Source organism: Varanus komodoensis, unplaced genomic scaffold (assembly GCF_004798865.1).
Source record: "Varanus komodoensis strain SLA01 unplaced genomic scaffold, ASM479886v1 scaffold36, whole genome shotgun sequence".
Classification (NCBI taxonomy): domain Eukaryota; kingdom Metazoa; phylum Chordata; class Lepidosauria; order Squamata; family Varanidae; genus Varanus; species Varanus komodoensis.
Window position 1 is genome coordinate 7,594,542 of NW_025335873.1, and position 14,442 is coordinate 7,608,983.

At 53.5% G+C, this 14,442-nt stretch overlaps 1 protein-coding gene across 1 annotated transcript in view; it reads right to left on the minus strand.

The window, feature by feature from the left end:
* Positions 1-14,442, minus strand: part of COL27A1 (collagen type XXVII alpha 1 chain) — a 165,651-nt gene that overhangs the window by 57,872 nt on the left and 93,337 nt on the right. Inside the window, exons 25-28 of the mRNA XM_044439980.1 lie at positions 10,573-10,626; positions 10,118-10,171; positions 8,827-8,880; positions 8,230-8,283 (exon numbers count right to left, since the gene is read on the minus strand). Of these exons, the coding sequence (XP_044295915.1) occupies positions 8,230-8,283; positions 8,827-8,880; positions 10,118-10,171; positions 10,573-10,626 (216 nt within the window). The remainder of the gene's footprint in view (positions 1-8,229; positions 8,284-8,826; positions 8,881-10,117; positions 10,172-10,572; positions 10,627-14,442) is intronic.

A 14,442-nucleotide genomic window follows, 5' to 3' on the forward strand; every position in this document is an offset into this window, starting at 1 on the left:
GTGGGGCCATGAACGAAAAGGCCCTGTAGCTTTTTGTTGCCCATGTTCTTTCTTTCTTTCTTTCTTTCTTTCTTTCTTTCTTTCTTTCTTTCTTTCTATCTATCTATCTATCTATCTATCTATCGAAAGCTTTTCTATCCCATCCCCTACAGAACGTCTTGAGATGGCTTACAATAAATAAATAGAACAGCCCCACAGCATCCGGCCATTAATATACTACAGCCCCAATTAAAACCAATTAAACATTAAAATAATGGGAAAATTAAAAGGGCTTTCCATGATGCTGAAAAGAATATAACTTCGGCGCCAGACAAATCTCCCTGGGGAGCATATTCCATAGTTGGGGTGCCACCACAGAGAAGGCCCTCCTCCAGTTGCCCTCCGTGAAAGATATTAGGATGGTGAGTACCTGGAGGAGGGCCTTCTCTGCGGCGGTGCCCTGACTATGGAATGCGCTCCCCAGAGAGGTCCGCCTGGCACTGTCGTTATTTGCTTTTCGGTGCCAGGCCAAGACCTGTTTACTTAAAAGTTATTTTAATTATTAATTTATGAACTGTATTTATTGGGTTTTTATGTACGTGCCGAGATGTTTCCGGTTTTTTAAATCTAATTATGTAACTGTTTATTTATGTTTATTTATTAATGCTGTAAGTCGCCCCGAGGCTTTTTGTGAACAGGGCGGCATAGAAATGGTTTAAATAATAATAATAATAATAATAATAATAATAATAATAATAATAATAGGTGAAGCTATCTGATTATGCAAAGCACAGACGATGTGTGGCCTGTACTTTAATGATCCCTCCAGGCAGGAGCTTTGACGTGTGTCCAGGGGGAAGTGATGACAGGATCTGAGCCGAGATCAGGGAACTCCTGGCCTGTGGACCAGACCCAGCCACAAGCCTTTCCCCTCAGCCTCTCAGCTCCCCCCCAATCCCCCCCCCCAAGCTTGTCAGCGCTGCAGCAAAGCGAATGCCAACTGTAATTGCTGATCGAGATAAAGACTGATAAAGACCGTCGTCCTCAGCCAGCAAAGAGATGAGCGCGCTGGTCAGAGCAGCCCGCTCCCATATCTGGCCGCCGTGCGTCAAGAAAGGACCGCTCCCGGGGGCTTGGGGATGGGAAAGAGGCCAAGCCGGCCCACCGGCACCCTCCAGCTCTGGTGAGTGTCCCGGCGGCCAGCTAGTCAGTTTCCCACCCCTGTGCTAGCCCATCAGGGCTCCCCGTTGCAGCCGAAAGGATCCCCGGAGCCTGGAATCAGAAGGCTTTCCAGAGGTGATCTAGACCTAAGCCACTCCTCGAGGGTCGCGCGTCCAAGCGTTCCCTGGAAAGCCACACCTTGGCACTCCATAACTAGGAGCAGTCCTCAGGGACACTTAAAAAGCGCATCGTTTACTCTTGATCGCGCCCGTTGCCATTTCAGCCGCAGAGGTAAAAAGCTGCTGGAAAGGACTCTTCCCACCCCCAGCTGGCTTCCTTTAGAGCAACACACCCAGCTACGCTACTCTGTGGGTGGAAGCGTGCTTTTCATCTGCGGACGACACACCAAAATGGAATGAAATAAACAATATGAAAACACAGCTCCGGTTCTGCTTGCTGGACCCTTTTCGCCCGCCGTTCAGCTGAGATGGGAGGCCAAAGAGCTACGGCTGACAATTAAGGCAATTACGGCATAATGAAGGGAACGTTCGGCTGGGTGCGGGTATCCCCTCAGCTTCCCTGAGTGGAGGAAGTGAGCGAAAGGAGATGTGGATGAATGCACAGCATTGGCAGAGATGCCCGCCTACAGAAGCAGTCTTTCTCCTGAGCCGCAGAGGCGGTTGGGTTCATGGATGAGTTAAATGCTGAAGAAATGACATGCGAGGAACGGGATGCGGGGAAAAGCCGGGAACCCCCGTGGCCAAGCATCCCCGTGAGCTCAGCCCCCGATGCCCACGGGGCTCTCTCCGCCCTTGGGGCACGATTGCTTCCCTGCACTCGCCCACGGGTGCCTAGCAAAGGAACACACCAAGGCGCGACAAAGGTGGGTGGCATCGTTTTGAGCACACGGACTTAATTCCACGGAGGCCTTGGTGCCCGAGTAAGACTCTGTCAAACGCGAACACTGTTTGGCATGTGTTTAAGATTAATCCTTGGGATTAAACTGTTTGCCTGAAGCCCCGGGACTCATGCAAATAGGTCTGTGTGGGGAAAAGAACGGAAAAAATCAGGCTTCCTATCTCAGTTCAGAAAACATTGGCAGTAGGAGAAGGGGGGAAAGACCGAACTAAACAAGAACAAAATTCCATTCTTGTAACAGGAGAGATATTTATCAAAAGTGTCTGTTTTGGGGGTGTGTCTTTCAGAAGTCAACACTGGGACTTCTTTGTCCAAGGGCTCCTATCATTCAAATGGAGAGTCCCAGAATGCTGTATTTTCCTTTGCAATCAAAACCAGATTAGCTATTTGTTCGCCTTCAAAAATGAAATTACTAATGAAGCATCTAAACATGGATCCGTGGAATCCACAACCATCTGGCAAGGCACTGCATTAAAGTCTTTCCATTCTGAGTTGAATTACATTCTTGGATGTGGAACCAGAAACACACAGGGGAGAATGACAGAATCTGAAAGCACAGCTAGGGGGTCATTCCGACTCTTCGGCAATTTAACAAAACCCAAAGAGGGGAAAATGTAGAAGAATGACAGTGAAATTAAGGCTTTGTTGGCACAGGATAGTAAGTTCAAGGGTAGGAAGGAAGAAACGGTTTGTGTGTACAATACATGTTGTTTCTGGCCCTCCAGTTATATTTCGGTTGACAGTTTCCATCTTTCTTAGCCAACATAGCCAATGGTGAAAGACAATGGGAGAAGCAGATCCGAACTTGGAGATGAAAGGGAAAACTAAACATGACATTGATGGACTCCATAAAGGAAGCCCAAGCCTTGAACTTGGAAGAGCCAAATGGAGCTGTCATGGACTGGGCATCTTCCGGGGCTTTCATTCATGGGGTCACCATAAATTAGAGATGACTTGACAGCAGCCTTCCCCACTCTGGTGTCCTTCAGATGGATTTCCCAGGTCTTCCTGGGCCGCAGCCATCTGAGGAGCACACACTTCCAAGGGGAGCTGCGTCGTAGGTTTTGAGAAAGGCATCGAGCCACTGGGAGACTAACATTTCCTTAGCAAGCTCGTCATTCCTAGGCACGTGGACATGGAAGGCGTACAAAAAGCTTGCTCGGTTTTGCTTCCAGACAAATTAACCTAGGCCCCAAATGGAGGAATGACAATATAGTTGGGGGATTGCATATGGTTTTTCCTAATAGACCAGCCTAGCTACCTGCATTTTTCATCTAGTTTTCAGAACCCTGGGCAAAGCTTTCCAAGAAGGGATGCGAAACTTGGGGGCGTTGCTAGAACAGAGCTGGGCCAGAGGCCCATAAGACAACCATCAGGATACCATCTGCAGATGTTAACTTCCATCTGGACGGTCCAATTCAGACATTGCTCAGGTGCATTGAAAGGGCTGGTCTTGTAAATTTCACAGAAGTCAGAACCTGCTTCTTCATTTCCCACCCCAAGTGTAATACACTCTTCAATTAACTTGCACCCTAGCCCCAAACCCAATCAACTCTTCATTCTGCATGGCCATTAGAAAAAGCTTTCCATCAGCACCAAGGCAATGATCAAAACACACAAACAGAGCACGTCAGAAGGGTCCTCCTGGGCCATCTAGTCTGACCCCCAGCTCCAGCCGGCTCCGCCCATAACATTCCTACTACACGCATGCCCAGTCTGTCCTCAAACAGCCTCACCACTGGGGCTTCAGGTTCAGAGTGTGGGGCCAAGGACTCAGCCTAGTGGCACTCCCCCTGGAAGCTCAGAAAGATGACTGCCGGACAATGGCGTTTTCCCTGTTGGGGGGAGGGGGACATGCTCTCCAGCCCCCTCCCACTGGGTCCCAATGCCCAGTTTGGTTCCTCAGGACTCCTTTTCCATGGAACTCAGCAGCTGTTCCCCACAGTGGCCAGCTTCGCCCCCTTGAAGTCCCATCCTGGTCCTCATGAACACAGGGGGGTGCGGGGGGTGCATAGGTCAACTTCACGGCCACCCTCACACAGCCAGAGATGAGACCATCGGCCCAGAGGAGCGACTGCTCCGAGCAGAAAACTTGGGTGAGGCGTCCCGCCAGGCTGAGATGCAGCCAGTGAATGCCTGGCACGCTTGAAGGCCTGCAATGGGGATGGGCAAGCCCGTTCGCTCGCGGGCCGCACGGGACCCCGCGTCCACCACACAAGCACCCAGCACGCCCGGGGCAGGCTCCTCGCCCTGTGAGGATCATCGGGGCTGGAGGGGAGCACAGCCAGTGGGGAAATTGCTGGGGGCAGTGAACGGGGGTCGGAGCACTCCTGGGGAGCAACAAAAAAGCCGGGGGGGAGGGCGCGGGGAGATAAAACAAAAGGATTTTTCTTAACCCAGGAAACAGCCATTTCAGGGGTAAAAACAAGCAATGTTTCAGCTGAAATCTGTTGAAGGATCCTGACGGGGGCCTGCAGCCCACCCACCACCAGGACCGCCACCACCAGAGTGAAAAAGCAGCCAAGCTAAGCACGCTTCTCTGGACCTGTGAATCCTGTCAAGTATAATTTGGCCCTTACAGCACTGCTTGGACTTGAGTTTCCTGAGCAGAATGATCCGTGGTGACACTAACGTAACCACAGGGCCTCCGCCGGTGCTCCGGGCACTCCTGGCCAACGTGGGCCCGACCACCCAAAATATCAAAGCCCCGAACACCTTCAGGTTCCGGGTTTTCCCCTACGCTCGAGTGCAGACTCCCGCTGGGCCTTCTAAAGTCTTTAACTGCCTTATTTCCACCTCATTAAAATAGCATTTTTGAAGAGCAGGCTCCCAAAATTAAGTGGTTCTGACAGTTTTGGGGGCGAAGGCGGCGGAAGGCTTTGCCACCGGCGCCGTTTCTCTCCCATTGCTTGCTTCACCCAGGCTTAGCTGGAAGGGAAGAGGAACAAAGAGAAACACTGCAATTTGGAAGCTTTGGCAAAGGACTAGCCCAAATACCACAGTTCCAGAGAACTGGCTGCTGGAAACACAAGCTTGGCTCTGGAAAAAACGCTTTTTTTTCGCCTTCTCTTGAGAGGGAGAAGACGCTGCCGTTCCAGAACAGTACGCTGAAAGGAAGACTTGAGGGGATGCTTCCTCTTGGCCTTGCAGCTTCTGTGTGGAACTGAGCTCTAAGATTTACACGCTAGTGAGTGCAGAGTAGTTCTGGCCCAGGAAGGACTGCTCCAAAGTTATTTTCCATTCCTCTCCAGTCAGCAGGACCAGCTCCTCTAGCTGTCGTTGGCCCTTCCCTTGCAAAATGGTGGCTCTCTATCTCCCTAGCTGGGAAGAGATCATCCGGCACCAGACCTGGAAGCTCTGTTGGGGAAAGAAATCCAGAGAAGTCTCACCAGTTGCTCCCAAGGTAGGAGTCGATAGGTGGGAGAAGGTGCTGGGGCGCAGCATCCGGTCGTTCTCTTGGTTTCTGATTGGCCCCTGCAGGTGCCCAGCTCACCTGCTCCCACCAGGATTTGGTGAGGGGCGTGAATGGAAATTGCTGCTCCTGAAGATTGAAAGCTCCTTCGGATACACCAGCAACGCTGAGTGGCTTGTGAGCTCCATGTAGGAGCGACAGCGGCATCCAAAAGGAGTAAGGCCTGGAGGAACCTTCTACCGCTGCACCTGAAACTTTCCTTCACTTCAGAGCACACTCCGTCGAGCCCTAGACGGCACTGGAGGAGCCTCAGGACTCCCCAGTTCAAGGCTGGAAACAGAGCTTCAGTCAGGGAGCTCGGCGGCTTTGCCCGTCTCCTGCGTTCTCCCCTCCTTGTGGACAGAGGGCCAAAATCGGCCAACCAGCCAGCTTACGGAGAAGCAACAGCAAGCAAGGAGGCCGCGAACGGATCCTCTGCTTCCTCCCCTCTGGAGAGGACCTTCATAAGCACCGGGGTTGGACATGTGTGGACGTCGTCACTGCAGCCCCTTAGACTGCCCCCTCAATTTGTTTAGCCTTTAGCCAGTTTTAACCTCCTTCTTAGCCATCAAGTCTGAAAGGAAGGCTATGAAACAGATGAGCAGCGTATACAATGGGGATGCACACTGTCATGTCAATCGGCCTTGGAGGGTTCTCGACTGGAGCCCTACAGCTCTGTCGCAAGCTCTGCCCCCTTTCCCTGGCTTCACCCCTTTCATCCCCCCCCCCCCCCACACACACACACAACAGCCACTGGGTGGCTTCAGCAGCTTTTGTGCACGTCCGCCCCATTCAAAACCGCCGAGCCACCTCTCTCAAGGCTTAGGATGAGACGTGGTGCCTGGATAGACAGAAAGCTCATTACTGCCTCTAAGCAAGTCAGGCTAAAATATGCAGCTGTACTTGGAGGTTTCGGCCCTGCCCCCTTTCCGTGGCTCCACCCACCACCAGGATGCAGACGCCGAGAGCTTATCCAAAACAGAATTTGGCCTTCGCCCTCAGAGAGGTTCGACACCCCCGATGTGCACTCATAAACCCAAATACTCCCTGTAACGAATACTTCCCGGCCACTGCTTTGGCAGCTGGTACCTGTCTCGTAACCGCAGAAGAAAGAGTGGTGCATCGCACCCACCCCCGTGATCTTGAATACCTTCCCTCCTCTTCTCCATCTTTATTTTTCAGCCTAGATAAAAGCCTAGAAGACCAACTTTCATAGATAGCTGTTCTTCTGTAGCCAAGATCAAACTTACAAGAGAGACGTCTATTTTAATCAGGATCTTAAACACAACCCAAACGCAAAAATTTTTACTATTCCTTGCCTCATCTGAAGGCTAAATAGAAGATTTACAGTTTCGCTATGGCACTCATTTTGTGCGTTCTCAGCTTTGTTGACTCATGGTTAGGCTAACCGCTGAGATCAATTTAGAAATCGGTGGATGGAAATCCACGGAAGCTTTGCTTGCAGTTTTAGCAACTTGGGCTGAGAGAGCAGGGCCTGCCACTTCGGCATACGCGGCCCAGCCAAATCATTCCTCCACGTGTGCCAAATCTGATGAATGAGAAGCCTGAAAGAGACTTTTCCTTCCAGCTCGTGTCCAAAACTAGCAGATATTTGGCACTGAGGGTCAAAGAAGCAGTGGCTTTTGCTCTCTCAGCAAGAAACAGGCAGTGAGTATGAACTGAAATGGGCAGTGCTCAGATGACATCCATCAAGACTTATTTTGTCCCAGAGTCCCATGGGGAACAGTCCTTGTCCACTTTAAAGCCCTAACAGCCCAGATAGGTTCATATACTGCAGAACAGTCTCTCAGGCAGAGTCCATCACACACACCAAGAGAAACCCAATTCTTTCCTCCAAGATCCTCAAAGTGTCACCGGTACCGAGCCTTCTGACACAGGCAATATATTTTAACAAATAACGAAGCCAAGCAATGGATGAAATAGCTAGTCCAATTACTTAGGAGTGCGTCCTATCCAGCTGAAGGAGGGGGAGATCTCCTTGCAACCGAAAAATATTCCAGCAGCTCGGATTTGCAGTTGACCTCTTGCAAAGGTATCTCTTGATGGCCACTGACCTCTTGCAAAGCTCTTGCAGCTAGCTGTTTTTGTTTTAAGGTTGCGATTTTCAATGAGATTTTGCAGCCTCTAGAATCGGGCATTCAGCTCCATCAGATTAAAAAAAATCACACAGGCTGCCATGCAGGGCCCTCGCCGCTCACAGACCAGCACCCTGAATCTGACTACATGGATTGATTGAACCGCTAGAGTCTTTGTGATTCCAAAACAGTTAGACTTCTTCAGTAAAGAAAAGGAAGAAACGAAAACGACAGGTGGACTGGCGACAATGGTCTGAATACAGAAGTATTTCACAGCACTTCCTCGGTACCCTTTGGGTACTGAGTTCCCTGGAGCTGATATTTCATGTTTTGCAAATCTGCCACAGAAGATGGCCATGCTGTTGCCACGAAGCCACCACAGCCACTGTTCACTGCCCAGACCTGGCCCACTAAAGATGACAGTGGGGACACAATCCTGATTGTGGTCACCCTCCTCTGAGGCTCCTTCCCAGAAGAGGCCTGCTCACCCCACACGCCAATGACTTTTCGGCACCTGGGGAGGACCATCTCAATCCCCAGCCCCTTGTTCCCATTTTACATCCTGGAAAGTTAGCGGGAAAACCCGCTCTCTAGACACGCACTGCGACTACCGTCCTCACTCACCCGGCGACCCTTTGGGCCTCTTGTTCCTGGGGGCCCACGAACTCCGGTAGGACCCTAGAAACAGAAGAATAGGGGCACGATAAGCATATGACGATGACGTGTTTGGGCTGTGGTTCCCCGGAGGAGCATGGAGGTGCTCGCCTCCCTCGTCCGCAAGAGGAGAAGAAAAGCAAGACCTCTGCTTCAGGATACGGGAGATTCCCCAAAGGCCACCAGCCCCAAATGGAGGTTGGTTGCCAGGGGCCTGCCAGGAAAGCAGACCCCACGGCCACCGCACAGGGAGCGCTCTTCCGGGCCCGCTGCAGCTCATGCGGCTGCACAGCTGGAGACCGTGAGTGCTCACGGACCTCCTTTCAGCTCGGCTCACTTTGGAAGACCAGGCTGAGTCCCGGAGGAGACCCGCTGATGCTTGGAGGGGTCCTGATTGCGTTTGCCCCAACCTTACTGCTGCCTCTGACAGTGGGGCATCTGGGGCCGTGTCTGCACCTCAGCCCCAACCGGGGAGACAACTTTGTTCCCATCGATAGCGCTTGGAAGGCTCCAGAAAGGCAGCAGGGGGACCGTGGTGTGGCTGCCAGGGCTACAGGTCTTACTTACCGGTGGTCCTGGGGGGCCCAGCTCCCCGACACCTCCAGGAATTCCAGGGTGCCCCTGGAGAGAAAAAAGAAGAACACTTTATTTAGTTATTTAATTTCAAGCCCTCTCTTGTAGCCACGAACTCCGTTCCGTTCATGGAAAGAAAGAGAGGATTCAAGCCTTCGTCTTGACAGTCTCCCCTAGTTCCTTTCTCCGTTTTGCACGCTCGCACACCCAGCTTGTGGTTTGAAGTGGTACGGGCTGACCAGAGAAAAGCAGGCTGTATGCAGGTCCATGTTGGGATTTCTACGACAAAGGTGGGGTTGGCTCCAGACTCGAGCAAACTTCCTTTTCCCTGGATCAACCAAGCAGCCCCCGAGGCTGTAGGTATACCTTGGAGGGCTTCCTGATACCACGCCCTTAGCATTACCAACCCAACAACGACAGTGTACAGCTATTTCATCTTTTCCATCTTCATGGATTGCTTTGCGGAAAGAAAAGCAGCAGTGGGGAAACAGGGGAAGGTCGCAACTGGAAGATCTTCCAGTCTAGACCCTCGATGTGTGAGGCAAAGAGATCCGCTTGATAGGAAGACTAATCTAGAAGCACCCTTCAAAGGGAAGAGTTCCAAGCCAAGGAATTTGTCTCCAGGGTCACAACTGGAGGAAGCTCATAGTCCTTTTGCACAAAAGTTTGGGTTGCCGCTAAATCTTTCTCTATTTCAGCAGTGTAACTTACGCTGAGAAGGGGAATCATTTTGTGGCTGCGGCATACGAAAGAAACCTTGGCCAGCCTCTCAAAATTACCCAGAGACTCATTCGTATCTGGTTTCCCCACTCCCGGTTCCATGAGCGCCAAGCAACGGATGGTCCTAAACACTTTCCGGTTGGCTGTGACCGCCCTCAAAGTTTGTGTGTGCTTTTTCCCCCTCTTGATAAGATTTTATGTTTTTACTGGATGTTTTGGTCTCGTTTTTACATACTGTTGCAAACCACCCAGAGAGCTTTGGCCTTGGGGAGATACAGAAATGCCATTAAATAAATAAAAGAGGGTCCATGGCAAATCAGGGGAAGGATTTTCTCAGACTCGCAACGTCACCGTCATCTGAGGAAGTGGTGCATCGGGGACAGCTGGCACACTTCATCCCACTTGGGACACGAGTGCTAAGATGCTGGGATTTCACTTCCTGACCTCCCAGTGGAAGCAGGCAGGGAAAAGGGCAGCTCTGCTCCGTCCGGAAGAGGGTGCAAGAGGGCAGCTGCCGCTTGTCGGATAGAGCAGCAGCAAGAGGGACGGGAGACGGACTGCTTACCATCGATCCCTTGACGCCCTCAGGTCCTGGCAATCCTACGGAGCCCCGGTCCCCCTGAAAGAGATAATTGCACCCAGAAGCAATTAGTGGAGATGCAGGCCAAGCCACGATGGAGGAGGCCGGAGAGCATGCATGCTGAGCCTCACGTCTGTGGGCATGTGGCCGTGCGGAAGTCCCCGTGGCCAAGCTTGCCCAAATATTCTGCCCTCCCTGGAATCGCTCACTGCCCCCCCTGCCCCATTTGCCCTCCCCCGGTGAGGCAGACGAGCAGAGAGGGGTTGGGGTGTCAGAGGCAAGGAAGAGCAATACCATCAAAGCCTCCTCAAATTTGCAGCCAGCCCCAGAAACGCAGGCGAGTGATTCGATGTGATGCTGAGAATGAGCCGCCCCTATTTAACGCCTCCCGATTTCCCGCGGAGGAGGAGCCCCTGCTCATGCCAGCCACCCAGCCTCACCTTCTCCCCGATGATTCCCGGTTCCCCTACTGGACCAATGAAGCCCATCAGACCCTGAAGAGAGAACAAACAAAAGCAAATTTGATTTTCTAGTTTATTTGCTCCAGAGCAACAAACAGAGCGAGGCTCCATCCTTGCTGGATGAATTAGCTCCGCACCCTTTGCAAACTGCCCGGAACTTCTTACTGGCTACCCCGGGCAGCCACAATTGTTCCCAGACGGTGGCCTCCACGGCAGAGCCAGCTGGTGTTGCTTTTCAACTACTGTTGGGCCTTTGAAGCGCCGCGCCGGAGAGAGCCACAAACAGACAACCGGAGCAGGAACAAATTACACCCAGCGCCACGGCCAGGGGATGGAGAGACCCGTGTTTATGATTCTCCCTGGCTACAACCGCCTCCTCCTCTTGCATTGGAGCTGCGGACTGCAGAATAAAGCCGGCTGCAGGGAGGAGAAGCTGCAGGGCCGCCTCGAACCGCTTTCTTAACGTGGCTCCGATGAGATGGAGTGCAGGGACTGGCCGCCCCGCCAAAGTCAGCCCCTATCAGAGTACACGTGACCCACCGGGGGCCAGAGTGGCTACGAGGGCTGGGAGAATCGGAATCCATCCCTCCAGCAGCTGCACAGCAAGCCGAGCCAAGAAGAAGCTTGCCAATGCCCATGGCACCACGGGCAACCTTCATCCAGAGTGGCGGTGCCGCATGTAGGAAGGTTCATCCCTTTCCTGGAGATGAACCTTCCTTCCGCCTCACTGCTGGCAGTGGTGGCACACACGGGATTCCTGGCGGGCGCTGGGCATGCCCAGAGTCAGGGCCGCTGCAGAATCCAGGGAGCCATGGCACTGCATTCCCAGGCCCAAACAGATCCCTTGCTACAGCATGGGCATCTTCCAGGTGTGTTGGACCATGCACCTGCCACTGTGCCTGATCCTGGCTGGGGAAGATAGCTCTGGTAGTGGGGAAGGCTGGGGAATACTGACCAGCAGTGGTCCTCCAGGAGTCTTTCCAGCATCCCTGGAGAGGCTGGGGGTTGGATCTGGGACCTTCCGCCTTCAAAGCACATCCGTGCCTGCTGAGCTCCTACTGTCCACCTAAGTCCCCAGTCCTTCTGGTTCACAGTTGAGGGCTGTACTTATGTACCGAGCCTGGAAGGCTCGTACGGAGTCTGTGAAGCTCTGAACGGCCGGGGGCAGCTCCAATAGAGTCCTCCCCAGAGCTACCTAGAGCTGCCAAGGTGGGAGGCCGTGAAGGGAGCGAGGCACAGAGGGTCAGCGTGCCAGGACGTTGCTCTCAGCCACAGTGACGGCATCGTCTGCCCCCCGCTGCCGTCCGGCTCCTCTCCTCCCTGCCCATGTAGCTGCCGCCCTCGCCACCAGCAGGACGGTCGGTGCACGCCTCTCCCAGCAACGGTATTTTGCTGTGAGGCATCCCTGTTGCACCGTGAGGTTCCCTGGGATGGCGAGGGCTTCGGCGGGTGGTTACGGCTTTGCACGAGACCTGCTCGTGGTGGAGAAGGGAGCTTGGGAAGCAACAGGCCGTTGTTCCACCGCAAGGCAAGGCTGCACTTTCTATCCCAACATTAGCACGGATTACTGCAAACACCAACCCTTCTGCCATGGCCAGAGCATGGAAGCGGTACTGTGCGTGTGGCAGACCCAAGCGCAATTCCCGCCATCTGCCAAGCCAGGAAAGGCGTCCTGCCTGGAATCCAGGAGAGCTGCTGCCAGTCAGTGCAGACAATACTCAGGTCTGGACTAAGATGGACTCATATTTAGAAACAGAATGACTAGGCTCTTTGCTTTGGGATGGAGGCAGTAGGCCTGCTGGAGAACGTGTGCTTGGAGGTGGAAGGTCCCAAGCTGAATTCCGTGCAGGGCCAGGAAAAACTCCAGGAGGGGCTAGGGAAAACCTGCTTTTTCGACCCACCTATGGAACTCAAGTCCACAGGATGCCATGGTGGACAGCTTGGAAAGGGGACGGGACACATTTATGAAGCCACTCAGTGGCCTCAAGTCCCCACGGCTCTGTGGCACCCCTGGTGCCAGACTCCATGTGCTATGAACACCAGTTGCTGGGGAACATGGGCAGGAGGGAGGAGTTGCTGGGGCTTCTGGGGGCAGCGTGTGGCGGGTGAAGCTCCCATATTTCCACATTTATGTTCCAGTTACCCCATTTCCAAAGCTCCAGCAAGACGACGGTCTGGCTAAAACCCGCACAGTGAGAGTAGCGGTGCCGTGATTTTGGGGAAGGGAGACTGCGGGGTGGGGGGAAGAGGGGGGAGGCAGCATTACAACTGTCAACAGGGACGACGTTCTTTTTCTGACAACATAATTAGTAAGGAAACGGAAATTTTCCACCATGACATATTTAGGCAGAAACTCATCTGGGCCTGGCTTTCGTACACTTGGATCCGCAGCAACTGGCAGGGACCAGCTGCGTTATCTTAAGTGCAAACGGGACCAACATTTCATGCTGACAGTATGTCTGGAGGAGCTAAAACAGCCAGCAATACCGCAGCACCTTCAAGAGCATCTTACACAGAAACACAGAAGCAGAGCGAGTCAGAAGGGCCCTCCGGGGCCACCAAGTCTGACCCCCGGCTCCAGCCGGCTCCGCGCACGACACGCCTCCCATGTCCAGCCTATCCTTGAACACTCTCACCGATGGGGCCTCGACCGCCTCCCGCGGAAGCCCATGCCATGCCCATGCATCCGGATTCAGGGAGGTGTGACTTCGCGACCCACGCCTGAAGAGCAGTTGCAACTCTTCGGCAGAATATTACGGCACCACCAGATCGAGCCAAAAGTCTGCCTAAGTCAACAGCTTCTGTCTTGTTTGGGATGGGGTCCCGCTGCTCAGCCCCACTCGCCTGCCCCAGACCTGAACTGGCAAGACCAGGGCCCAGAAATTCCAGCTGGATAACCCTGGCTCCGTGCAGACACAACCCAGTTGTGCCGCAGTCCCAGATCTGTGTGCGACTGAAGTCTTGAAAGATAACGCCCACCATCCATACAACCCTAATCCAGGGGTGAGGGTCCTTTTTCAGTGCAAGGGTTGGATTCGACATCAGGAAAGCTCTTGGGGGGGGGGTACAGACCAGAGGGATGTGAGGTAAAGGCTGGGGGCCAGAGCAAAGACCCCCAGTGCCAGCAACCTTCAGCTGAAGGCTCTTACTACCAATAACTACGCAACTCAATGAAATGCTTTCGAGTTCTCCGGGACCCTTCCTGGAAAGAGGAAAATGCAGAATCGGGGTCTGGATGCTCTCAGAGTTGATGCTGCTGGTACTCGCCAAAGCAGCAGTACAGAAATGGGGAGGGGGCAGGCTGGGGCAGGGGGGACGAAGCTGAACTATGGCTGCTGCTAGTGGCACGTCCCCAAATTTTGGGCGATTTCTCCTCTCCCGGGGGAGGAGCACTGGCAGGCTCTTCTCCCAAGCCCCATGTTTCTGCACGTAAGTTGGGCGAAGGATTTTGCAAGCCCATTGGCACATGCGCCAGACCAGAGCATAGATGTGGAAAAAGAGACATGCCAAAATAACAGCCTTCTACCGCTGAACAGAGAAGGGGTGGGAAGCCGTCTTCCAAGAGTGGCCACAGATGCCTCCACAAACAGCCGGGCAGCCCACAGCCGGTCCTCCCGAGCCACCGCAGGCTGTTCCGTGTGGTTACCCGGGAACGAGAGAGACGGGGATGAACACAAGACCGGCCCTGCTGGATCAGGCTTCTCCGGTCCAGCACGCCGTGCACACAGAGGCAAACCAGCTGTGCGCAGGGTCCCTCCAGCAGGATGGGCGCAAGACCTCCACCTATCCAAGCTCCTCAGCTGTGGTGCCTGCAGGCTGGACTCAAGGAGGTGGCCCAAGGCCCGCAGG